General features: G+C 38.8%; 2 protein-coding genes across 4 annotated transcripts in view; one reads left to right on the forward strand and one right to left on the reverse strand.

The window, feature by feature from the left end:
- Positions 1-26,316, reverse strand: part of LOC127418297 (catenin alpha-1-like) — a 141,140-nt gene that overhangs the window by 38,978 nt on the left and 75,846 nt on the right. For all 3 annotated transcript variants that reach the window (XM_051658823.1, XM_051658825.1, XM_051658824.1), the window contains exons 8-12: positions 15,558-15,638; positions 15,075-15,227; positions 2,743-2,835; positions 2,264-2,420; positions 539-739 (exon numbers count right to left, since the gene is read on the reverse strand). In XM_051658823.1, coding sequence (XP_051514783.1) covers positions 539-739; positions 2,264-2,420; positions 2,743-2,835; positions 15,075-15,227; positions 15,558-15,638 — 685 coding nt within the window. The remainder of the gene's footprint in view (positions 1-538; positions 740-2,263; positions 2,421-2,742; positions 2,836-15,074; positions 15,228-15,557; positions 15,639-26,316) is intronic.
- Positions 18,703-23,948, forward strand: LOC127418300 (leucine-rich repeat transmembrane neuronal protein 2-like). Its single transcript, XM_051658827.1, has 2 exons — positions 18,703-19,284; positions 19,877-23,948. The coding sequence occupies exons 1-2, from the start codon at positions 19,281-19,283 to the stop codon at positions 21,499-21,501; spliced, it is 1,629 nt and encodes a 542-aa protein (XP_051514787.1). The 5' UTR covers positions 18,703-19,280; the 3' UTR covers positions 21,502-23,948.

Below are 26,316 nucleotides of genomic sequence, written 5' to 3' on the forward strand. Positions count from 1 at the left end.
GTAAATCGCACATTAGAGTAATATTACATTTCATATTGCAGAAATAATATTACATATTATCTTGCAAACAAAACTCGAGTGCAGATGCTGGTCTTAGGCAGTGTCTCCAAACCTTGTGTGATGCCCATCTAAAAAGCATTTTCGGGCCTCAGAGGTGTAGCCATGTTATGCAGATTGGTGAGCAGGGCAGAAGCTGTTAACATTATTTTAAACCAGCACTCTTGTACCTAAACACTGCAAACATACTTAAGGAAACTCAGGCCTAGTTGGCAGCAGAACTATTTGTGGATGTCTGTGTAGCATTTTCTGACATTAAACAAGAAATCAATACCACACACACACACACACACACACACACACACACACACACACACGTATCATCTCCAAAAATAATATATCCCACAGGCATTGATTATTTGAAAAAGCAGATTTCAATAGGGAGCACATTTTATTTAGATGAATAATCTAAAAATGTTCATCATATTTGGACATTTACCTCAAAAACATTTCAGATTTACAGTGTTTAACTGTTTTGTACCTGTATCAGTGAGAAGCTTAGTGGCCTCAAGAACCTTCTCGGTGTAGACTCCAGGTTCATAGTTGTCCATCTCAGAGGTGACCACATGGACCACGCGTGCAGCTCTTCCTCGAATGGCTCCAGCGGTGCGATCAAGCCCATCGACATCCTTCTCTTGCAGGGCGATGACACATTTGTTAACATCTTCCAGAATGTGGTTTTCTAGAGCAAAAAGAGAGAAACACACAAAGAGAGAAGACAATGTTTGAAGTGACTCATGTAACACAACAAGAACAAGGCACTGGAGAGACTACAGAGCGCTAACCACATGCAAAAAGACAGGCAATCCACATCCTTCATGCTGTGTTTACATTGTCCTGGCTTAAGAACATTAACGGAAATCACAAGGGTAGCCGAAAAAAGACTGCACACAAAGTTTAGCAACGGGTGTCTACAAAATGCAAATCAACACAGTAAACTACAATCTGTCCTTGACTGGAGGTGAAGGCAGTCAGCCAGCCTAAAGGCCAAAGTATACTTGGCGCGTCTGCGTTGCTGATTGCACAGCAGGGCTCCAGACTTAAAAAAAAAATGACTTGGGAGCCATTGGCTCCTAAACTGAAACATTAAAGAGCCAAAAGGCTGTTTTTTGTCACCAAATCATAGAATTGCTCTATTTAGATTGCTGTTCAGAAACTAGATATAAAGACGAAGACAGCCAATAACCCATTAATCGGAGGTTTAATAAACAGAATATATTGAGAAGATGAGTTTGCATTCACTTTTGTCTCAAATGTTCACACCCCTTTCATAATTTATACAAATATAAGAGATCAAATATTTTATTTAGTACTGCTATTCAGAATCTACATTACAGATAATTACATAAAGTATAGTATGCATATAGTAGTGTTGCCTTGTTGAGCATCAATGAATGTTTGCACCTTGTGTGTTTATTGTGCTACTCCAATCCCAATCAATAATTACAAGTAGAAAAAAAGTGGTATACAATACGGGACTGTTAATTATAAAGAAGCCGAAATACACTTGGGACTCTTATTTTGAAATGTCTGCACTCCCAGATGCGAGGACACTGACGGCTGATTCGGTGAGAAAGTGAATCTGATTCAAACTGCTAACCTGAGCTCCTGAGTTCAAACCTTCAGTTCTTTTCGGGTTATTCATGAAAAAGACCTGGTTCAAAAGAGTCATTTGTTCACACCTCTCTCACGCTGGGTTTGTTGTTGCGTGCGGTGCAGCGAGCTCGTCAGAAACAGAATGGGTAAAAAGCGGCACGAGACACACTGGTGGTGCGCGCTATAAATATGTATTCAATAACTCACAAGATGATAACTGACGAAACCACTTATGAACGCACACAACCCGACTATCGGCAATGGCGACTAATGTTAAATTATTGTCGCAATCAATTATTCCTGGTCGCATTTGCGACCATTTTAGTTGAAGTCTGGAGCCCTGGCACAGTATGCTTGAAGTAAATTGTCATAATCCAGTCCGCACGCCAGCCAGATTTTCTTGAATTCGCTTGTAGTCAGAACAGTATACTCACAAAAGCAACATTGAACTTGATCTAAATCATGTGCCTTGGAAAAGTCCCCTGAAAACAGTTTTCATTGGAGCTACCTAGTTTTTGATTGACTGGGCAGCAAGGCAGCTGCTTTTGGTTTCAGAAAAAGCCAATGTCTCAGAGCCAATATCACGCTTGACGTTTTGACGTCGGCTTACCAGACACGCAGAGGAAGTCATCAATGGAAGTGATGTCATCCACAGCGTCAGTAAGCACTCGCACCTGTTTCTCCCACTGCTCCTTAAACAAGTCCATGTTATCCTGGGCCACCTTACTGTTAGGCTTGGCAGCCAGGGCCAACGCTGCATTAATCACCTGCAATTACCACAAACAAAGCATTAATCCACCGTTAAGACGCAAGAGAACCGAAAACATGATTGCAAGCATGTGTCTTGATTATCAGAGCCAATTTCTTTTCATCTGCCTCCCTGATCCACAAATACTTTGATAAATTGTTGCAGATTAGGATTGAGATTAAGCCACATTTATTGTCCTGGAGAGCTTCATGTGCTGAGTTCAAAGCCCCGGGATGAATGAAAGTCATTGGAGCTCAGATTAAAAAGATGTTAGAGCTGCAATGGATTGAGGGTGGAGTAAACGTGCCACTGGGGCATCCGGAAGATGCTGCACATAGTACCTGAGGGCAAAGCGTTTCCAGCTGAGAAGCGGCCATCCGCACCAGTTTCACTCCCTCCTCGTTATTGGAGATAGAGCATGCAAGGTTAGCCACCTAAAACAGAACACAATGTAGCTTTGAGTGACATGACAAATGTAATTGTAAAAAATAAACTTTTCCTTCCATCAGTTTTAATATAATACACACCTGCTGTCAACTGTTGATCTGATTATTTGATAAAATGGTAAAATAATATTGAAGAAAGAAGGGCCCCCTGAGCATTAAGCGAAAAAAACAAAAGCTGGGCCTAAAATTGAGGACTGGTCTTTTCTCCACATGGGGAATATATTTAATGTAATTCACAGGATGATGGCTGACAGCATTCCTACAGATGATTAAATCACTACTGTGCCACGCTGCTGTTATCTCAGGAAAGTGAGGCAAATATTCCTGACACTTTCAGAAACTCTACAGTCTGCTAAAATCCACCGTGCTGAGGTAAGCAAACACAGGCCATGTTGCTGACGTTTATAGTGTTCAGAGTAAATTGTCACACTGACCGACAAATCTCCCTTCTTACCCATGATTTCCCAAAACATTCAGAGCGAATAGAGACATAATTAGCATTTATTTACAGAGGCCAATTTTTAAGCAAAGAAATACATTTTTTGGAACTGCAATGGTTTTGCTGCCTCGCAATGACTGCACAAGCATTATAAGCCATAATAATCCACTACAGCATAGTACTAAATAGCTAAATTACTTGGGGCAAGAGTCATTTTATTTAAATTTTACTGAGAAGAATTTAACTTATTTGTTTAGTGTAGGGCTGGACACTTTTTTTTATTTTTAGGAGTTAGCACTGGTGCTAGTGAACTAAAAAAAAATCCATTCACTTAAATTATTAGCACACAAGAGAACAATCAGTTCTTTTTAAAGAGCAACTATTAGGGTTTTTAATATTACCTTTCATGTAGTGTGTTATATAGCTGTTTGTGAATGTAAAAAAAAGTCTGCAAAGTTTCAAAAATCTAAGTGCACAACAAATGGAGTTATTGACTCCCAAAAGAAAGAACCGATTCTGAACACCTGAAACGAGTCATTAGTAAATCCAGACTTCCTTCCTGTACTAACCTACGTAATTTGGTAACAAAAAACCCCGCCTCTGGTCTTCATTGGCTACTCGCGAACAGCTTTGAACCTCAAACACTACACTAAGCGGTAGGCCAATCACAACAGACTGGGACATCTGACCAATCAGAGCAGAGTAGGCTATCTGAAAGGAGGAGTTTAGAAAGAATCCTTTAGAACGGATCATTGAACGAGTCATTTTTGACACTGGGGAAAAAAAGGTAATGCTGCAATTTAAATTGAGCAAATTAAAGTGTTTTTTGACCTTGGATGCATGTAAATCTATTGTATGAGACCTTTAAAACAAAATTATGCATGTTTAAAAACCATAATAGATGCTCTTTAAAATTATTACTATTTTTATTATTTAGGCCTACAAAAATATTGATGTCATTTTTAATGATATATTTAATAATGATATATTTTCACTACTATAATATTCATCACAAGATAAATCATGGTGCTACACCCTTGTAATTTTCTTTACTGAACATTTGCCCCCACTACCACCCCAGAGTTTGTATTTCCTGCTCTGAAATAATAATACTTAAGAATCTTTATTAACACATTGATTTTAATGGTTTAAGAATAGAATGAGTCAAAAGCACCAGTGTTTAAGCTCATCCCCATGAAATCGAGCAACTAAATGCTCAATGACTTTGAGGGCTAATAATAATAATAATAATATGTAATAACATGGCACATTATTATTTATTCGCATCAGTTCCGGCTGCTTTGAGCGCAGACTGTAACAGAAGACTCGAGTGCAATAGAAGGAACATTACCGCGACCCTGACAACGCCTCCACAGCAACCCGCTAAAGTTCAAGTGCTTGAGATGTGGTAATAGCAGACACTAGACTAATTGTAAATGTTCTTTGTTGCAATGCTCCTTGTAGGTGGAAATGAATGACGTCACAGGTACGATTTGGCTAAATTTGGCATTTTACAATTCCTAATCGCAAACGCGAACAAAATTGTACAGCCTTGGTGTAGTGGGACTGCTTGGAGATCTTCCACCTTTGTACAATATGTGAGAACTGGTGTTTTCAGAGGAAAAATACAGAATAAAGTGGAGTGTAAATTTGAAGTGAGCTCATTGTAGTTGCAGAAAACGCCCCACTGACTACAGGAGTACCAGAGACAACACCACTCTTCCGCTCTTTTTCTTGCTCAAGCACCATACAGGGGATCTCGAGCAGCAGGGTGCCATTAGAAAACACACTAGTAAAGCATTAAAAACAGTATACATGCCAAGAGTTTGAACAAGGAGCACTTCAGTAAGCGCAATAGTGTTTAGCTGCTCTCGTCTCATTCTACAAGACTTGAAACCACCTCAGGAGACCATCTGCAGTGGCCAGGGGAGAATCTGAAGCACATCTTTGTTAATGTGGTCACCATGACACACACACAGCTTGGCTTGAACTGTCTGATGGAAATCTGTCCTGAGGGCCACTCAACTGCATATCTATTGGCCACTCTGGAAGATTACAGCTCTATGTCCATGTGTTTGAGACTGGGAGGTTTGCTGGAACAACCCCCATGAGGAGTGATCTATGAGCTATCACCCATTGTGCCATGAGCAAGACACTTAACCCCAGGTTTCTCCAGGGGGATTGTCCCTGTATTAAGCTCATGGTGCCATTCTATGGCAATGTCATGTGAAAGCTATGGACACAAATTCCACCAACCTATATACATAAAACATCTATTTCTCTCAATGTAAAAATGATTCCATCCTATTTAAAACCCTAACTAGTGTTGAATTTGAACTTGATTTTCATATCTGGAAATGAGTGGTGCTTTCCAGTACAAAACCCACCGGCACATGCAGGTGTTGTGGGTGGTTGTGAGCACATTTCTATATGGTTGCTAGATGGTTCCTGACTGGCCCGACTCAGAGCCCACCCCAATTCTCTGACATTCTGGTCCCTAGATATGGCTTGGGTCCAGAGGCGTGCAGCGGGAGTGTGTCTCGTGGAACATGCGCGGGTAAAGAGCTCTCACTCTTTTGTTTCAGTCGTCTGAAAACAGTTTGCAAGAATATTGTCATCTATGAGAATGCTGCAAATGACCCAAGACATTCTCAGGAGGTGCTCAGAGTTTAGAACAGTAGCTTTATTTCTTCCAACCAAGCATTTCGTGCTTAACATGCACTGTGAACGCATCTCTGCAGGTTCCCTTGATATGTAGGCTAGCCTACACATGCAATTAAATCAAATCTAAAAACACCTCAAATTGATTTATATTTCAATTATTATCTTTATTAATAATTAATATAACTGTCTCGATTTTAATTTGTCATTTTTCCACCTGTTGACATAGACGGATATTTGCATGACGGCAAATGGAAGGGTGGTTATATAGTATTTTTGACAGCTCTTTGGTTTAAGATTTTCGTGTTTCAACAAATACATTTTTAAATCATAATCAAGCAAGAATAATCACCGATCCCTCAGCCAGGGGGATTATGTAATCTGACAAATGCAATATTTTTCTATAAAAATATTGTGAAAATATTTCTTGCATATCGCCCAGCCCAACAACACTGCCCACATTAGGATTTATATATGCATAATGCCTGATAATCATTGGCTGCACTTCAAAAGGTTTGTGGGAAATAGGATCAAAGTAAAAAATAAAAACATATATACATATATAGGAGCCCGACCGATATGGGATTTTTGAAACCGATACCGATTTTGGAGAGGGAAAATTCACCGATTACTGATATGGTGGCCAATATAGTTACTTTGAGCTGTAATGAAAACAGACCTTTTCTATGTGGATTTTTCACTGATATGACTATGCAGAGGTACTCAGAAGACTGCTTTATTAAACAAATATTTTTAATCAAAGAATATTTGACATTTTTATACATTGCTGACCATTAAAATAAAGAATAAAAATAAAATAAATAGCTAAATAAACATCAGTACTGTTTAGTATCAGTCAAATGCTGACCATTTAAATAAAGAATAAATTCAAATAAAATAAATAGCCAAATAAACATCAGTACTGTTTAGTATGTCAAATGCTGACCATTAAAATAAATACAAATAAAATAAATAGCTAAATAAACATCAGTACTGTTTAGTGTCAGTCAAATGCTGACCATTAAAATAAAGAATAAAAATAAAATAAACAGCTAAATAAAACATCAGTACTGTTTAGTATCCGTCAAATGCTGACCATTTAAATAAAGAATAAAAATAAAATAAAATAGCTAACTAAACATCATATTTAATTAAAAATTAAATAAAAATAAATAGCTGAGTAAACATCAGTATTACTGTTTAGTATCAGTATCAGGGTTAATGTTATATTAGTAATATTGAAAAGGGAAAATGATGGGGTCATTGTTTATTAACTTTCCAGTATGTATTTCACAAACTAGTTAGCAACTTACCGTGAAGAGAAACAGCATAACTCCACCCTGTCTACAAAGCCACCGCCAGTTCAGAGTCAGCTCTTTAAACAGTGGAGACGGAGCATGCTCTGCAGGACAAACTACACTATGAGACCAATTCTAAAGCATTGTTTTCTGCAATATATGTTCTGAAAAAAAGTTTTCATATCGGCACATATCGGTAAACAAGTACACCGATACCGATATATCGGTGAAAGGCTAATATCGGCCGATAACATAACACACACAATATATATATATATATATAAATATAAATAAAACTCGGCAAAAAAAGAAACCCCTTTTTCAGGACACTGGATTTTAAAGAATTTTGTAAAAATCCAAATAACTTCACAGATCTTTATTGTAAAGGGTTTAAACAAAGTTTTCCATGCTTGTTCATTGAACCATAAACAATTAATGAACATGCATCTGTGGAACGGTCGTTAAGACACTAACAGCTTACAGATGGTAGGCAATTAAGGTCACAATTATAAAAACTTAGGACATTAAAGAGACCGTTCTACTGACTCTGAAAAACACCAAAAGTAAGACGCCAGGGTCCCTGCTCATCTGCGTGAACGTGCCTTAGAAATGCTGCACGGAGGCATGAGGACTGCAGATGTGGCCAGGGCAATAAATTGCAATGTCCGTACTGTGAGATGCCTAAGACAGTGCTACAGGGAGACAGGAAGGACAGCTGATCATCCTCGCAGTGGCAGACCACGTGTAAGAACACCAGAACAGGATCGGTACATCCAAATATCACACATGCGAGACAGGTATAGGATGCCAACAACAACTGCCCAAGTTGCACCAGTAACGCACAATCCCTCCATCAGTCTTCAGACTGTCCGCAATAGGCTGAGAGAGGCTGGACTGAGGGCTTGTAGGCCTGTTGTATGGCAGGTCCTTACCAGACATCACCAGCAACAACGTCGCCTATGGGCACAAACCCACCTTCGCTGGACCAGACACGGTTTTGTCTCACCAGAGGTGATGGTTGGACTCGCGTTTATCGTCGAAGGAATGAGCATTACACTGAGGCCTGTACTCTGGAGTGGGATCGATTTGGAGGTGGAGGGTCCGTCATGGTCTGGGGCGGTGTCACAGCATCATCGGATTGAGCTTGTTGTCATTGCAGGCAATCTCAACGCTGTGCGTTACAGGGAAGACATCCTCCTCCCTCATGTGGTACTCTTCCTGCAGGCTCATCCTGACATGACCCTCCAGCATGACAATGCCACCAGCCATACTGCTCGTTCGGTGCATGATTTCCTGCAAGACAGGAATGTCAGTGTTCTGCCATGGTCAGCGAAGAGCCCGGATCTCAATCCCATTGAGCACGTCTGGGACCTGTTGGATCGGAGGGTGAGGGCTAGGGCAATTCCCAGAAATGTCTGAGAACTTCAAGTGCCTTAGTGGAAGAGTGGAGTAACATCTCACAGCAAGAACTAGCAAATCTGGTGCAGTCCATGAGGAGGAGATGGACTGCAATACTTAATGCAGCTGGTGACCACACCAGATACTGACTGATACTTTTGATTTTGACCCCCCCCCCGCCCCCCCACCCCGCCCCTTTGTTCAGGGACACATTATTCCATTTCTGTTAGTCACATGTCTGTGAAACTTGTTCGGTTTGTCTTAGTTGTTGAATCTTTTTATGTTCATACAAATATTTACACATGGTAAGTCTGCTGAAAATAAAAGCAGTTGAAAGATGACGTTTCTTTCTTTGCTGAGTTTATATACACACAGAGATGTAATGAAATTTTAATTTGCTTGCAATGGACTATTTGTTGCAAGTGAGAAGACACTTGTGAATCGCAATGTCAGAGCATGCAGTCACTTGAGATATAGAAAGATCAAAAAAGAAAAGGTTTTAAAGAAAGTTGATGGTTGTTGGTTATGCGAGTTTGTATTCTGAGGTTTGCTACTAACCCTAACCTAACCATTACTATGTGTGATTTTGTTGAGCAGACAAATGAATTCAAATTCATGATTAAAAATCAAGGACTATTTTTTTTATTATTATTAGTGTTATTACTACTGTTATTACTGTTTTTATATTTATGAAAATACGATTTTGCAAGCGCAGAAATAAATGACAATCACATATTTAACTACAAATACTTTTTGTGATATATTGTAAATGATCATTTCTGACTTCATTCATAACTGTACAATCTGTCGGAGTAGCAGGCATTAAGAATAAAGTTTAGGACAAAAACTATCAATATTTCTCACTTCTCAGTCATAGATTTGAATGGAATACATCACATTTGGTCAGGTGGTTGCATACGGTCTAGTCGCACAAGTTGAAATATTTAAATGCATTCAAAGCTCAAATCGGATTAGACCGTTCTTCATTCGCAGCTGGTCGGAACCCCACACAGCCCCTCTGTATTAAAATACATAACTTGCGATACAAACACATTTTTGTCTCTCTTTGTCTCTTCTTTCTCCCTGTCCCTCTCTTTCCCTCTCTCTCTGTCGCACATGACAGTTTAGTTCCGCAAAATTTCAGCTTTCCTTGAGCAGCCATGAACCTCTGAGAACAAGGCCTTGAGGCAATAAAACTAAGCTTGCTCTATTTTTAGCCTGTTTCAGGAATGAGGCTTTTCACGCTATAAAAACCGAACCTCCACATGCTTCTATGACTAAGTGCAAAAACTCAGAGCCAAGTTGCTGCTCTTCCTGCAATCTCAAACGTTCAATGTCAACATAATTGGCATTCAGGAAAAAAAAAAAAAAAAAAAGAACATTCACAAATTGGGTACTGCAGAGTTCTGTTGTGATGTATGGAGGTTACCAGGAGGGCCTCCAATAATTGTAATGACTTCAATGTAAAGGACTCTAAAAATGGAGTTGAATGAATGCTGGTATCTGAGAATGCAATTTAGAGAGTGAGGGAGATGGGGAGATACGTAGCTGGCACTTTTTACAGCCCCTGGAGTGTGTTGACTTCATGCCTTTTGCAAAAGGAAAAAGAGGGAGGGAAGAGTTGGCTGCTATTCCATCCCTGCTGTACCCATGGATGCTTCATTGTACTGCAAATTAAACTGCTTCCCTACAGCAATATTCACATCCATATTTGAACTTTAAACTGACCAAGGGAAAGCTATCAATACACCATAAATCATCTCACTTATTTAGGTAATGTGGTTAGAAGCAGGTTCTCATTTGTACAAAAAATAAAAATCATTCATATAACTAAATTATGGATTTTTAAAAAAAAAAAATTTTTATAATGCAGTAATTTAACAGATGACTGTCAATACAGCATTCCAGATGTGTTAAAATAAATGATATAGAAATAGCTATGATGTAAAACACCTGTTCATCTAGTTATAATGTATGTCACTGCATAGCACCAAAAGAGATCATCTTTTAATCTAATTTTACATGTCAAGGACTATACGAGCGAAATGATGGCACCTCATGAATATTCTTCAGTAAAAATAATGTTTTAATGAAAATATATATATTTTTTTTTTTTCACCCAAAAATGTTGTCATAATTTACACACCATGTTGTTCTAAACCCACATAATTTTCCTCAACAGAACACAAAGTGATATTAGCCTCAGTCACCAATTACTTTCATTGTATGGAAAAAGTGATTTGTGCCTGAGGCTAACATTGTGCCAAACACTGTGCTTTTGTGTTCCACTGAAGAGAAAAAGTAAAATGGGTTTGGAACAACATGAGGGTGAGAATGTATTGTTTTGGTAAACTATCCCTTTAATATTTAATTAATAATACAATAATAATAATTATAATAATAATTATTATATTATTATTATATTATAATAATTAACCATTTTTTAATATATGGCACTCAAGGCCATTCCATATTCTGAACAGTCACAGCTGAACGTATTGCAGGTACTCCGCAGCACATAATGTCTAGCAATGCCCATTAGTCGTGACTATATTCACAATATAGCACAGCTTTTCGTACCTTAAAGATTAAGAATGAACACCACATTGTGTGTGTACTTAAGTACTTAGTCATTATGTCTACTTGTTCAAAAAACTGTTTACAAAAGTTGAGAATAATTGTTACCATATTGAAGGACGAGAGCTAATTCAAGCACAGAGTTAAGAGGTTAAGATTATTCCCTCCACTACCATCTCTTGCTGCAAGGCAAGTCTTAACTGCCTGTCAAAAATTTATTAGATTTTCTTAGTGATGAAAGCCATTGACAACAAAGGAATTCCTATAGTGTATGGCACATAATTTCTAACCCACTGTGATTATTTTGTAACACAAGGCAAATTCATGAATATATTGTCAGAAAAATCTGTAATGCACAAGCATACGTTTCCTTGCCAACAGATTGAATACGAACCAAGAATGAGACACTCTAGCTATTCCGGACAATGTATTTCTTTTTTGAATAACCTACATATTCAAAACCTCACTACCTACCATCCATGATACAACACAGACAACAAAAGGGTCATGCATTATCTGAACCTCTACACAGCTAGACTACAAGCTTAGCGCACTATTCATTTGGTTTATACAACAACAAATAAAGCCACAAAGGTGGCATGAATTTGTGATTTTACCATGGTAAAGGCTTAATATGAAGTGTTTTTAAAACAGCAGCAACAGTTATATGATAAAATACACCAATGTTCACTAAAGTTACATTTATAAGTGATAGTCACCAAGTATTACAAGTTCATTAGCCTAACTGTAGGCCATTTACGTTAAAGCAACAACAATTTGGAACGTCACTATAGAATGTGCAGTCACAGGTGTATGTTTATCAGCATTTTCCAACTTTAAACTTGCTTCATACAATCCATTTTGTTACAATGGAATGTTTGCATTTAATATATACAAGGAAGACAAACCTTGCCACACGTGACTCAAGCACGCAAAATCATCTGTAAACGCCTCTCAAATGGAATTATCAAAAGATGAGCCCATGTTTTGGGCATGTAATCCGAGTCTGGATTAAGGTTGGAATCCATATGGTGCTACCACTGGCTGGTGTCAAGTGTAGGCAATGGAAGGGGGTGGCAGAAAGGAGGAGGAATGAGAGGGGAAAGAGGGAGAAATGGAGATAGATGTGACTTGTTGACATGTTATGCTTTGACTATCTTTAGCCCCCAGTGGGACCCAAAGGCTTTTACTCATTACCACTCCTTTTGCCTTCAATTTGATTTCCTTCACCAGCCCATCCTCTGTACGTGTCGTGTCACACAGAGGGCAAGGCCTGCCCCCTGTGAGGAGAGGTCAGTCTGAAATGTCATTGTATGACGTGTTACCACAGGGACTAAGATGAACAGATTTGAAAAACTAATGATAATAGCTAACATTTCTGTCAGCTTGTCGCTGACCCTGCCAATGCGAGCATGAGATATAAAACCCCCAGTGATTCCGCGAGAAAACATCTATCTGGAATATAAAATGCCACAAGAGACGCAGTCTATTTATCGGTCGTGAATACAGTTTGCCGCAAACAGACACGACAATGCAGATTTCTCCATGAAGTCCATCAATAAGATGCAGGACATTCAGCTGTTTCATGATTCCCCCGAGGCAGCACTTAACCTTGGGCTCAAAGGAGTTTCACTCTTTGGCTGGGCTCGAAATGTTATTCACAGTTGTGACCGTCCATACAAACGCAGTGATTCCACCACTTTGGCACTGTAAACCCAAGAGCCTTGCTGCATTTGTCCCGCACTATAAAATATAAATTTGTCGACTCCTGTCTGATACATAAAATATGAAGCATTAACAATAAAAGGCTATGGCTTGCTCAGATCAAGTAGTCATGACAGAGAGCCTTTCCGCACATGCCGGCATAAATAGTTATGAAGCTGGCTATTGATTAAAATTAGTGCCCGACCGATATTAGCCTTTCACCGATATATCGGTATCGGCATATATTTTACCGAAAAACTGAAAAAACTTTTTTCAGAACATATAATGTAGAAAACAATGCTTTAGAATTGGTGTCAGTGTAGTTTGTCCAGCAGAGCACGCTCTGACTCCATTGTTTACAGAGCTGAACTGACGGTGGCTCTGCAGACAGGGCGGAGTTCAGCGGCGTCATCACGGTAAGTTGACACACAATGACTCCATTTTCATTTTTCAATAACGTTAACCTTGTCCCTGACAACCATGTCACTCATGTCTGTTTGCTGTTAGCCAGCTATAGTTTTGTCAGTGCAGTCAGTAATGTAGCAGATTGAAAAGTAAACAGAGTATCTTTTTGCAGCTCAGCAGACAATGGTGCATTGGTGGATTGTATCTGTTGAGTGTTGATTTCACGCTATGTTGTTGCCTAGTTGGTGAGACACAATGCTGGAAAGTAAAATAAACAACGTCCGTCTTTTACTCTCCGTGACAACGAGCTTACAGCTAACTAGAGAATCACGTAGCTACTTTCATTGTTGTCAGCTGAGTGGAAGCTAATGAGTAAACATGTATTCACCAAACTGTTTTGTTCAGGATTCACAGTTTGGTACCCCCTTCAACCGAACAAATCCAGTTGTGTCATTTATAAAATGTAATATTTAAAAGTCTGGTTTTCCATCGTTGAAAGTTTCCCCTGAACTTGCATAGCAGAATACGGTGTAACACAGCTGCCGCTGTTTATCTTGACTCGGCAGAATAAATATAGTCAGCATTTGACTGATACTAAACAGTACTGATGTTTATTTAGCTATTTATTTTATTTGTATTTATTCTTTATTTTAATGGTCAGCATTTGACTGATACTAAACAGTACTGATGTTTATTTAGCCATTTATTTTATTTGTATTTATTCTTTATTTTAATGGTCAGCATTTGACTGATACTAAACAGTACTGATGTTTATTTAGCTATTTATTTTATTCTTTATTTTAATGGTCAGCATTTGAATGATACTAAACTGGTACCAAAAAAATTGGTATCGGTCTCAAAAATCCCATATCGGTTGGGCTCTAATTAAAATGTATTCTATTTCTGCAACAGTATGCTTGACACATCAGAAACCCAAAAAGTTTCCCCCCATTCAAGTGCAAATAACTATTAACAAAAGAGACAGTTTCTATCTCTTTTCTTCCCATTTTGTGGTTGGCATAAGAGACTTTTAAATTAGGGATGATGAAAACTGCGTATTTTCAAAATTGTCTAGTTGGTGGGAACATTGCTCACAGCAAGCAATTTGTAGTCAGACAATAATATTCTTGAAATATATCGTTGAAGGTGGTGAATATTACAAAATACTTACTGATAGGGATTAATTTATAGATGCAACATGTCAAAGCACAGCATGCCTAAACCCTTCTAAATTGATCACCTTCAAAGCAGAATCGCTAAAACAAAAACAAAAAAGAATTGGAAAAATAAAACTAGATAAACGCAGTTGTCGACTACCTAATCAACTAGTTACTTGTTGGTCATCAATCCTGACCCATATCTGCTTTTAATCTAGTCTGGTCAAGATTAGAGCTGCACATTTCTGCATAAACACCTCTTATAATTAGAGAGCAATTAAAGACCCAGAGATGAAGGCTTATCTAACTGATAAACACATACTCAAAACATCAAGAGAAACAGATGTCTTAACCAAAGATGACAGGATTTTGTTCTAATCAACTCCATCCTACAATCATCGTTTTGCTCAACGCTCATGTTTACTCTTTTGAGATGCAATATTTAAAACAAGAATAGCCAGTTTGGATTAGTATTAATGTATGAGTTTTAATGATCCATAATTTGTTTTGAAACAAATCCAGAAATTAAAATCTGCAATAGACCAGGGACAGTAATTGGCACTTTACACAGCAGAAACAGGTGCCTACCTCAATCAGTTTGTTGGCATGCTCACGGAAAACTTGGGCATATTCCTTCACTTCTTTTTCATTACCATTCTTGGCAGCCTCGATCAATACCAGCAGTGGAACATTGGTCTCCAGAAAAGAGTCTGACACATGGTCCATCACAGCCTTTCGCAGCTGAAAATATGAATATGCAGACATTAGGTTCCTTAGCCAGTATATGATCACTGAAATCCCCTTGGCTTGATTAATTTATTTTTAATATGCATATTAAAATCTGCATGCAACAAGAGATGGACCGTTTGTGATGTTGAATTCAGGTAAACTGGGCCAATCTGTCATTGAAATGAACGGCTACAAGTGGCCCAAATGACCTGAATTCTACCTTATTATTAAGTAGAGGAACATAAATAAGTATTCATACACTGACACCTATATAAAAATAAATGTGATTCTGTGATCAGCTTTATGAACCTCTCCACTTAAGAAATGTGGTGGTATACAAACCTGTCTACGTAGGTCACGGGTCTTCTTAGTCATCCTGTCGATGGCCATATTAAGGGCATCACTCTTCTCCTTGCGCCCAGCCTGTGAAAAAAAACGGGAAAATAAATTGAGAGAGCTTCATCTTTCTTATTGAAACTCTAAAAGGACAAGACAAACTTAATACGTTAAATGTTCCACAGGGGGAGGAAAAGAGTAAAACAACATGAGTCACTGGATTGCCCTCCCCAGCAAACATTTCATTTCAATCCTGAACACTTTGTGGGGTTTTTTTTTTCTATTCCCCCTTTTGGCAGTTATTGTTGCATCTGACTAATGTAACTTGTGGTACTGTCAGGAGGCACCCACCCACATTCTTTCCCCGACACATTTTTGAGCTAATACAAGAGTTTGTCTGCCACTTCCTTAAGTAGCAATTGAAATAATTCATGACACAAATAGCTCTCCTCCAGTGCAAGTACAAAGAAGGGGAAACTGCCGCTTAAAGATTAGTTACAATGCGACAAAAGCTTTTGAACTGTTGTCCAATTCTCCCCTCCCCAATCTTACAGGATTAAAATGTATACAAAGAGCTTACATCTTTTATAAAAAAAATTTTTTTTAAAAAAAAATCAATCAAAATGATGGGTCAGACAGCTCTTAACAAAAGCCAAAGTTCAGAGGAATGTAAGCAGGAGTTAAGCCTGGTCAAATTGAGTTGACCTGTTCACCGTCGCAATGATCTGCAGTTGATGATCAGCATGATGTCAGTGATAAATCTGAGCAATTTTTCACTTTGGAGGCAAATGGCTAACATCAAGGTGTTCTCCTCACCAGCACTTCCATTTACATTGGTTAGTGTTGGGAGAGTGGATCTCACTCACATGCCCCAGACAAATTTGTCATGTACAGTGGGTAGGTAAATCTCAGCACAGGGAGAAGCCCAAGGGAAGGCCATCACAGGGGCACAAGCAGCAAAAGCATGACAGCCAGTGAAATATGGCAGTGGGACTCAAAGTCCCCCCCACCACCAATGGGTGGTACACTGTAGGAGGCAAGTGAACATCAGCCTTAATCCCCTCCTGATTTCGTGCCAGTCATATGAAAGCACTTCAGAACGGCCGATGCAGACTCGTGTAATGGTGAGACACTGTCAATTGTTAATCACTCACCTTCAGATGTGTTGCTCATTGAGATTAAGCAATTCCATCCACAAAAATAGATCAGATTAGTGTGTATGGTGCATCCATCTATAGTGCAACTAAGAAAACTTGACAAATCTAAATTATATGATCACATGTTCCCCTGAGGGCAAACTGACTTGGATCGCTCAATATTGATTTTGCTCCAAGCAGCTCCACTTAATTGGGCAGTCATCTGACTCCTCACACTAGTTTACACTGTGTTTTCATACGCAGTTAATGATAATCAGGTAGAGCCAGCCTCGCTGCAAATGCAAAATCTCCCCACAGATTAGATTAAAACATTTTAAAACAGTCCTTTTCAGCAGAGACATCCCAGAGGGACAGATTACACAGAGACAAAAAGGATCTGTAAAAAAGTAATATGACCTACAGATAGAACTGACAAACAAATAAATCACACATACAAAATTGTGCAGGTCATTCTAGAAAGTGACTAACTCAAAAAAAGAAACACAGATGTTCAAATTAAGCACAGTATGTTCAATGGCACTAAAGCAATTTTAGCACAACCTACAAACCTCCATATGCACAGGTGAAGTGAAATAACAAGGGCTGTACAAAACTACACATTCTAGTTTAGGGTCACACTTGCTTCTTAAGGGAGGGTTCACAAAGGGTGTGTTCTGATGTTCAAAAACATCAAGACAGAGATTAACTGAATGGAACAGATTCCAGCAGTCTCAAGTAACAGCCAAGGACACCCATCTACATGTGTATATAGTGCAACAATATATATATATAATTAAAAAAAAAAAAGTGCAGAATGAATGCAAGAACACAGCCCTTCAATTAGGTAAATGACAGATTCAACAAATGATGATGGCTATAGTGGCATTGCTTTTAAAAAGCTAAAAAATTAAAAGCTTAAAAAGTACATATTTTGATATTTTTGAAATATTTCCAACTGGTCTACATCCCTTAACAACTAGTTGGCAGTTGGACGACTAGAGACCCTTCAAATAAATCCTCAAAAAATAATGTTTCAAATTTGCATAATGCATCGCCATTTTTGGGACATGACTTCACATCTGAGTTTAGCCTCTAAACTCACATAGGCTTTTATCAAAAACGTCAGGCTATGTTTTACTTAACTTTACTGTACTTGTTTGACATGCATTGACCCTGAAAATTTGCATCAACAAAATCAGCCATTAGACAGAAAAGCAGACAAACATGCAGACAACAGCTAAGTTGTGCATATCTTGTGTTTAGTGAAAATTTCTGTGGGCCTATGAAGAGTGAATGCTCTACTAAGTCCAGCATTCAGACCGTGTACCCCCCACAACCCCCTCCCCCAAAATCCACCACCACAGATCCACAGGAGTGTAAAGGTCTATGATGTCGGTTTGCTCATGAAAAATTTTGTTTTGAAAACCTGAAAAAAGCGAGAGGGAGAGAAGAGAAAACGTTCTCAAATTGAAAGCCATCGTATACCACATTAAGATCTGCTTCCTGCACAAACTTAATTATACAGTATATTTTTATAAAACACATTTCATTTAAGTTAAACCCTGCCCATATAATTTTATAATATAATTTTTCATTTAGTGATTTAATGATTTACTGTTACAATGCAAGCAGCTTTATCACAAAAATGAAGCAACAGCTTACAAGAAAATGAGCAGAAAGAACTCCAGCACTGAAACGTTACGATACATACACAAGACATAGAATCTGACCAGACAGGAAGTAGATGAAGAGATTGTGTTTGTTCATTTCGACTGAACTGCTGCAACACGTTGCAGTCACCAATATTCTGACAGTGATGAATCAGAGGGAAAAAAAGTGAGGGAGGGTGCATTGAATCAAACGCAAAAGCACTGTGCAAGAGTACAAGGCAGAAAGTGAGCGAGCCAGGGAGCCAACCAAAGCGCATGAGAGAGAGAGAAGTAGAGAGAGAGAAACTGCACTGATGATCAACGCCAGCCTGCCACCACTCTGTAGCAGTGAGTGGCTGCAACAAAAGCACAGAATAACATCTCAGCTCTTCTCCCTCCGCTTCTCCCCTCACTGCATCTCCCTTCCTCGGTGCAGAGAACTCAACACAATACAGTAGAGCCACACGGAACTGCCGTCGCAAACGCAGCCTCTGCCTGCCATCAACAAGTTAGGGATGAAGGACCTCAAGCAATGAAAGAGGAATGTGTGAGCTTCAATTAACCAATTGAGCTGACATCATTGCGGTGGAAAAGGAAAGAGGCAGCTAAGGGACAGAGAATCTGCTCAGCAGTGTCGCTTTGGATACAAATCATCAACTTCAAAATTAAGCTTGGAAGGCAATAATACTGGTCTTTTCTTAATCTGGGAATTGAATAGAGGGAAAGAAAAAGAAAACGGACCAAAAATAAACAGCATCCTAGGACATGGAATTCCTGAATTTGGTTCAACTAGGGGGGCTCAGCGCTTCATTATTTCTGGAGAGCTTGATTCCTTTTGTATTTACTCAAAAGGTTTTTTTCCCTTTTGATTTCCCTTCCAACTGGCTGCTCCAAAAGTCTGTGGAAAAAGACAGTTGAATGCAGCCTCCGATGTACACAAAAGAATGGGTAAGTTAGCCCTTTTATTCAGAGTCTGGACCTGAATAGGCAATGTAGTGAATAGGAGGGGGGACAGTGACTGGCAGGGTCTCTAGAAACATCTATTTACTTAAAATGCTGCTTTCCATTTTTCTTTTTGGTCTGTATAGAAGTCATGACTTGCACTTGTAATATTAAAAGAGCAGTCTTTTGCAGCAGAGAAAAAAAAGCTGACTTTCAAGGCACAAAAAAAAATAAAAATAAATAGACTGGATAAACTGCATCAAAAGGCAGTGAAAGTAAAAATAAATATTTTAAATCCAAGGATAAACAGTAATGTTCCAACCTTGCAGTTTAAACATGAATTGATTGTTAGTGCATTTAAATGACTATAAACTACTACATTTTCCAAGTATCAGTGCAACTAACTTGAATACAGTTGAAATGCTAAATATCCCCTTAAAATGCTGTTAACAATATTCTTGGATCAACAAGCAGATTGCATTGAATATGTTGACAAATACAGGAGAGCATTTGATAGCAAAAAATATTTATTTCCATGCACTGCAGAGATTAGTTTGCCCTCCCCCCGGTTTATTTTTCTTTCTTTAAACCCTCCCAGGTTTCCATTCAAGGTGGCCATTGGTGGGACAAGCACCAGTGGCACTTTGTGTGATCAGCATGCTACTGTGCATCCCTCCTACGTCATGCACAACCTGCCCCCAGAAATGCCGATGTGAAGACCTACAGTTTTACTGCGACACGCAGGGGCTCCTGGCGCCCCCAGACAGCGTGGATAAAGGGGCCCTTGGACTGTCGCTCAGACACAACAGCATCAGCGAGCTCAGCTCAGACCAGTTCCTTGGTTTCACTCAGCTAACCTGGCTCCACCTGGATCACAACCAAATAATCACAGTGCATGAGGATGCCTTCCAGGGGCTGTACAAGCTCAAGGACCTGAACCTGAGCTCCAACCGCATCACCAAGCTGCCAAACACAACCTTCATTCACCTCATCAACCTGCAGATTTTGGATCTCTCCTTCAACCAGATGACAGCGTTGGAGCCAGAGCTCTTTCATGGGCTCCGGAAACTTCAGATCCTTCACCTACGGTCAAACTCCCTGCGTACTACACCAGTCCGGGCCTTCTGGGACTGCCGAAGTCTGGAATACCTTGGACTGAGCAACAACCGCCTCCGTAGCCTGGCCCGGAACGGCTTTGCCGGGTTAATTAAACTGCGAGAGCTCCATCTGGAACACAATCACTTGACCAAGATTAACTTGGCACACTTCCCTCGCCTAGTCGCCCTCCAGTTCCTTTATCTACAGTGGAACAAGATCAACAATTTAACATCCACCATGGAATGGAAATGGACAACTCTGGAGAAACTGGATCTCACTGGGAATGAGATACGCATAATTACTCCTGATGTGTTCGAGACTTTGCCCAACCTAAAGATCCTGCTGCTGGATAACAACAAATTGACCAGCCTCGATACCCAAATCATGGATATGTGGAAGTCCTTAAGTGCTATTGGGCTGTCCAGCAACCTTTGGGAATGTACCAAAAGGATCTGCAATATGGCCACTTGGCTGAGTACCTTTAAGGGTCGATGGGAGCATTCTATCCTCTGCCACAGTCCTGAGTACGCACAGGGTGAGGAAATACTGGATGCCGTTTACGGATTCCAACTTTGCCAAAATTTCTCGGCGCCGGTTGTACTGACCAGTACTACCACAGAGACCATGCTCCCGGAGATCACAAGCTCCCTGTTTGGAAATATGCAGACCCCTACGCAAGACTTCTATGCAGAGGATTTTGGGAGCTTTACGATTGTCACTCCTACCACCACCACTACCCAATCCCCACGCACTGCCCTCGCTACTACCATGACAGTGGAGGGGGCAGAGTTTACGGAGGACTACTCTGCAATGGACAACACAGTGCTGACCCAGAGAGTCATTATTGGCACTATGGCTCTGTTATTTTCCTTCTTTCTTATAATTTTTGTAGTGTACATATCACGAAAATGCTGCCCTCCTACTCTGAGGCGGATCCGCCATTGCTCGGCCATTCAGAACCGACGACAGATGAGGACCCAACAGAGGCAGCCAATGGCGGACCTGGCAACACAGGTGCCCTATAACGAATACGAACCCAGTCATGAGGAGGGTGCACTCGTGATCATCAATGGCTATGGGCAGTGCAAATGTCAGCAACTGCCTTACAAAGAGTGTGAAGTATAAACTATTTATTCCTACCGTTTATGGGTTTACCATTTATCCATTTCAAAAGATACAGGGTTTGCTTTTGAACTTTCTCTTTTTAGTTTGTACGAACAGGCATTTTTTCTTTGAAATTGTTAGCTTTGAAATCTATGAAAGCTTGAGATGACTGAGATGACTCTGAAGAGAGGAAATATAGAGAAATTCACAAATTTATTTTTGTAATACAAATGCAAGGTTCATCTCTTAGTTGGGGAAATCAATCTCAGCAGCTGAAGGCTGGATGTGAGATGTGTCACTGCATCAACAGTTTGTGTACTATGTATTCTGCAGCACAGAAGAGATAAAAAAAAATACAAAAATCTATAGCCAAACCACCTGGAACCTTGTGCTCTGGAAAAGAGTTTATAAAATGACATATGCTGATAAATGGTAAAATAAAAATAAATTTTATTCCATGAAAAATAGTTACATATGCTGAGCAGTGCAAATGTAAAAATATATATATTTCTTTTTTTATGGTGCACATTAGGCAACACTAGATATCACTCACATATTCACTTTTGTGGAGAGAGGACATGGGGAATCAGATGAATACAAAGCATATTTTTTTACTCACCTTTTCTAAATTGAGAACAAGTGCTGTTACAAATTGTGCCACATAATGGAATTTAGTATTGAACAGAAAATTCAAGGCACTCACATTAGTTGGCATCCTTGAGTGGCAGAAATTATCGTTTCACTTTGATTGAGACTTAAATTTGAACTAATGAATACACTTAACTGCCTTCCCATTTCTGCATTTGGTGAAATTCAATAAACTCTGTCCGCTTCCTTGAAATCTTAAAGACTAGCACTTTGTGAAAAGGTTAATGTCTAATACCACTCTGTACTGGTTCTGACAAAATGTCTGAATAAGCTCCCTCCACTCTGACTTCAGCAGAATTTTATTAAATGTTAACTAGAGACAATTGCTTATTTATCATTGTGCATATAGGCTTACATAACCTGGCTCAAAATACCGACATCCTCACTGTGATTAAACAATGCTGTTTAGACCATTGGACCATTAATTAATAAAAGAGACCATCAAAGTATTCTAGATGATGATGAAAACACTAGTGAGAAAATAACTTTCTAGGGACAAGGGAAGAGAAACAAATGGAGAGGACACAGACAATTGTCTCCAAAAAAAAAAAAAAAAAAAAAAAAAAAAGCTTAGCATCGCACTGCTTGAATGCAGAAAAGAGTGTGATCACACCTGACAGCTTCAACATTGAGTCAATTAGGCCTGGGGAAACTAATCTTATATTCTGGTCACCAAAACCTCTTCCGCTGCAAGATTCAGCCTTCTTGACCAGTAGAAATTACATAGAATCTTCCTCTTCTGTGGAAACAAGGACGTTCTTTTTCTTCACAGCCCTCATTTCATTGGTCCATATAGGCATAAAAGCCTTTTTTTTTTTTTTTTTTTTTTTTTTATGTGTGTTTGAGAAATATTGAGAGGGTGAACATCAGAAAAAGGACACGAAAGAGACATCGCAAGAAAGCGATAGACATATAGTAAGACTGAAGTAAAGCATTGTGAAACTCTCAGGAGAGCATGCAGAATATGAGAGGCTAGGTCAGGACACATTTTTATGCAGCACTAAGAGGACAGACATTAGCATCAAACTACAGAAGTTGTTGCTGAAGTTGCTCTTTGTGTTTCACTCAGGAGTTGGGGGTAGGGATGCATGGAGGGATACAGGGTAGCCATACACTGGTTAATGTCTAAGGGAAGACCACAAGTATTTTAGAAGCCATGTAGCAGGGCTGAATAAGGGTACCAAAACCATTAGAAGGAAAGGTAAACACATGACAAAACAGTGAATGACAACATCATGGGCAAGATCTGGAAACAACATTCTGTTTGAGCAACAATAAGGCATTTTGCCTCTTTGCAGAAAATAATTATTCATCAAGCTATAGCTTAAGAGAAAATAGCTAAAAAATAAACATCAAATCCTGGCTTTGGTGGTATAATCAAAATCAGAGAAATTGGCAGCCATATCAAAGTCCTTTTATCTACCCAACAGTAATAAACTACAGTAATAAATATTTGACAAACATGGAATAGGACATGATTAATTTTCTAATAAGAAATTATTCATGCTTAAAAAGACTGGTTAGTGTAAAGTATCCTCGAGAGGGTGCTGTAAAATACCAACAAAGTTCATTCAAAAACCCAGTTCATTCATTTGCTTTCCTCCAAAAAAAACCTTGCATGTTAAACATGATGGTTATGTTGCCATAAGCTGAAGTCCTGCTGCTCACTCTGGCTAAAACAGCCCCCCCTCAAATCACAACCCAAAAACTGAGAATGCTGCTCACCAACCTCTCCCCAAACCCTGCTTTTTCCTTTTGTATTGTAATATGTACTATTTCATATCTGTATAGTGGGTAAAGATTTGGCCAACAGAAAAGTTTTTTTTTTTTTTTTAAAGACGTATATTTTTAAATAAAAATGTTACAATTTATGAATGTTTTGGTCTAATATGCTCTTCAGGTACACAAGGACATTATACATGGGTGAATGTCACGAAAACATGTCCAGGGTAGATCAAAGAAACCACTGGCACCAATAGTCTCTACAATCAACTTAAGCTTGCGATGCTTTTAAGAAAAGCAGCCCAAGTCATATTTCACTACAAAATCAAAAGAGAGAGAAAAAAAGCATATTATACATACACATTTATAATATTTTCTACACAAACAATTATAGAAGCGTTATCATGTATCGAGTGTGCTGAATAGAGAGATGTCTGAAAGGCTTTTAAGGATTGTGCACTTGGTCTGGGATTCAGGCAAGGTGCCCTTCTGAAGTAAATGGCTTCTGATATCATTAACATTATCATAACTCAGGCACTCACCTGCTCTTCTAAACAGAGATAACAACCTGCCTGAATGACTGGCATCAAAAGCAACAACATATCCGTGATTCCACTCTAGCCCAGGGCAGAGTAGCGTTCAAATCAGCTTAAAATGCTATTATAAACACCAAATGATTGACATTTGTTAAAAATGATTATCTAGATCAATGGTTTTTGATTTAAATAAAATCTAAATTGTGGTGGTTGGTTGAGGGTGGCAGAAAACAAGCTCACAGTTTTGCCAGAGGACTACGTGTGACCACTGCTTCTCTCACATGATTTACGGAATAGATCTTTACACATTATATCCATCTGGACAGGTTTTTCCATCTCTATTCCTTCAGGGTGTTTCCTCTTTGATGAGCCGAGAATGTCAAAAGGTGCTGATTAGGGTTGCTCTGATACCAAAATTTTGGCTTCGGTACGATACCAGCCCTGATACCTCGGTATCGGTACTAAATCGATACTATAAATCAACAAGATTATTCCATAACTAAATGTTATGATCAAATGGTGTTTAATCAAATTGATACATACAGCTTTAATCAAATAAAAATATAATATATATATATATATATATATATATATATACACACACTGGCAGCCAAAAGTTTGGAATAATGTACAGATTTTGCTCTTATGGAAAGAAATTGTCACTTTAATTCAACAAAGTAACATTCAACTGAACACAATGTATAGTCAGGACATTAATAACGTGAAAAATTACTATTACAATTTGAAAAAAATAAATAAATAAAATCGGAACTTCTTAAACTACTTCAGAGAGTTCTCATTAAAAAATCCTCCACGTGCATCAATGACAGCTTCGCAGATCCTTGGCATTCTAGCTGTCAGTTTGTCCAGATACTCAGGTGACATTTCACCCCACACTTCCTGAAGCACTTGCCATAGATGTGGCTGTCTTGTAGGGCACTTCTCACACACCTTACAGTCTAGCTGATCCCACAAAAGCTCAATGGGGTTAAGATCCATAACACTCTTTTCCAATTATCTGTTGTCCAATGTCTGTGTTTCTTTGCCCACTCTAACCTTTTCTTTTTGTTTTTCTGTTTCAAAAGTGGCTTTTTCTTTGCAATTCTTCCCATAAGGCCTGCACCCCTGAGTCTTCTCTTTACTGTTGTACATGAAACTGGTGTTGAGCGGGTAGAATTCAATGAAGCTGTCAGCTGAGGACATGTGAGGTGTCTATTTATCAAACTAGAGACTCTGACGTACTTATCCTCTTGTTTGGTTGCACATCTGGCCTTCCACATCTCTTTCTGTCCTTGTTAGAGCCAGTTGTCGTTTGTCTTTGAAGACTGTATTGTACACCTTTGAACGAAATCTTCAGTTTTTTGGCAATTTCAAGCATTGTATAGCCTTCATTTCTCAAAACAATGATTGACTGATGAGTTTCTAGAGAAAGCGGTTTCTTTTTTTGTTGCCATTTTTTACCTAATCTTGACCTTAAGACATGCCAGTCTATTGCATACTGTGGCAACTCAAAAACAAAGGCGATGTTAAGCTTTATTTAACGAACCAAATCACTTTCAGCAGTGTTTGATATAATGGCAAGTGACTTTCTAGTACCAAATTAGCAATTTAGCAGGATTACTAAAGGATAAGGTATTGGAGTGATGGCTGCTGGAAATGGGGCCTGTCTAGATTTGATCAAAAATGACTTTTTTCAAATAGTGATGGTGCTGTTTTTTACATCAGTAATGTCCTGACTATATTTTGTGATCAGTTGAATGCCACTTTGGTGAATTAAAATACCAATTTCCTTCCGAAACAGCAAAATCTGTACATTATTCCAAACCTTTGGCCAGTGTTTTGTTTTTGTTTTGTTTTTTTACCCCAAAAAAAAAAAAAAAACGCAATTTTTTTTTTGGTAAATTAAAATGCTGCTCAACAGAGTGCAGTA

Source organism: Myxocyprinus asiaticus, chromosome 27 (genome assembly GCF_019703515.2).
Source record: "Myxocyprinus asiaticus isolate MX2 ecotype Aquarium Trade chromosome 27, UBuf_Myxa_2, whole genome shotgun sequence".
NCBI classification, from domain to species: Eukaryota; Metazoa; Chordata; class Actinopteri; order Cypriniformes; family Catostomidae; genus Myxocyprinus; species Myxocyprinus asiaticus.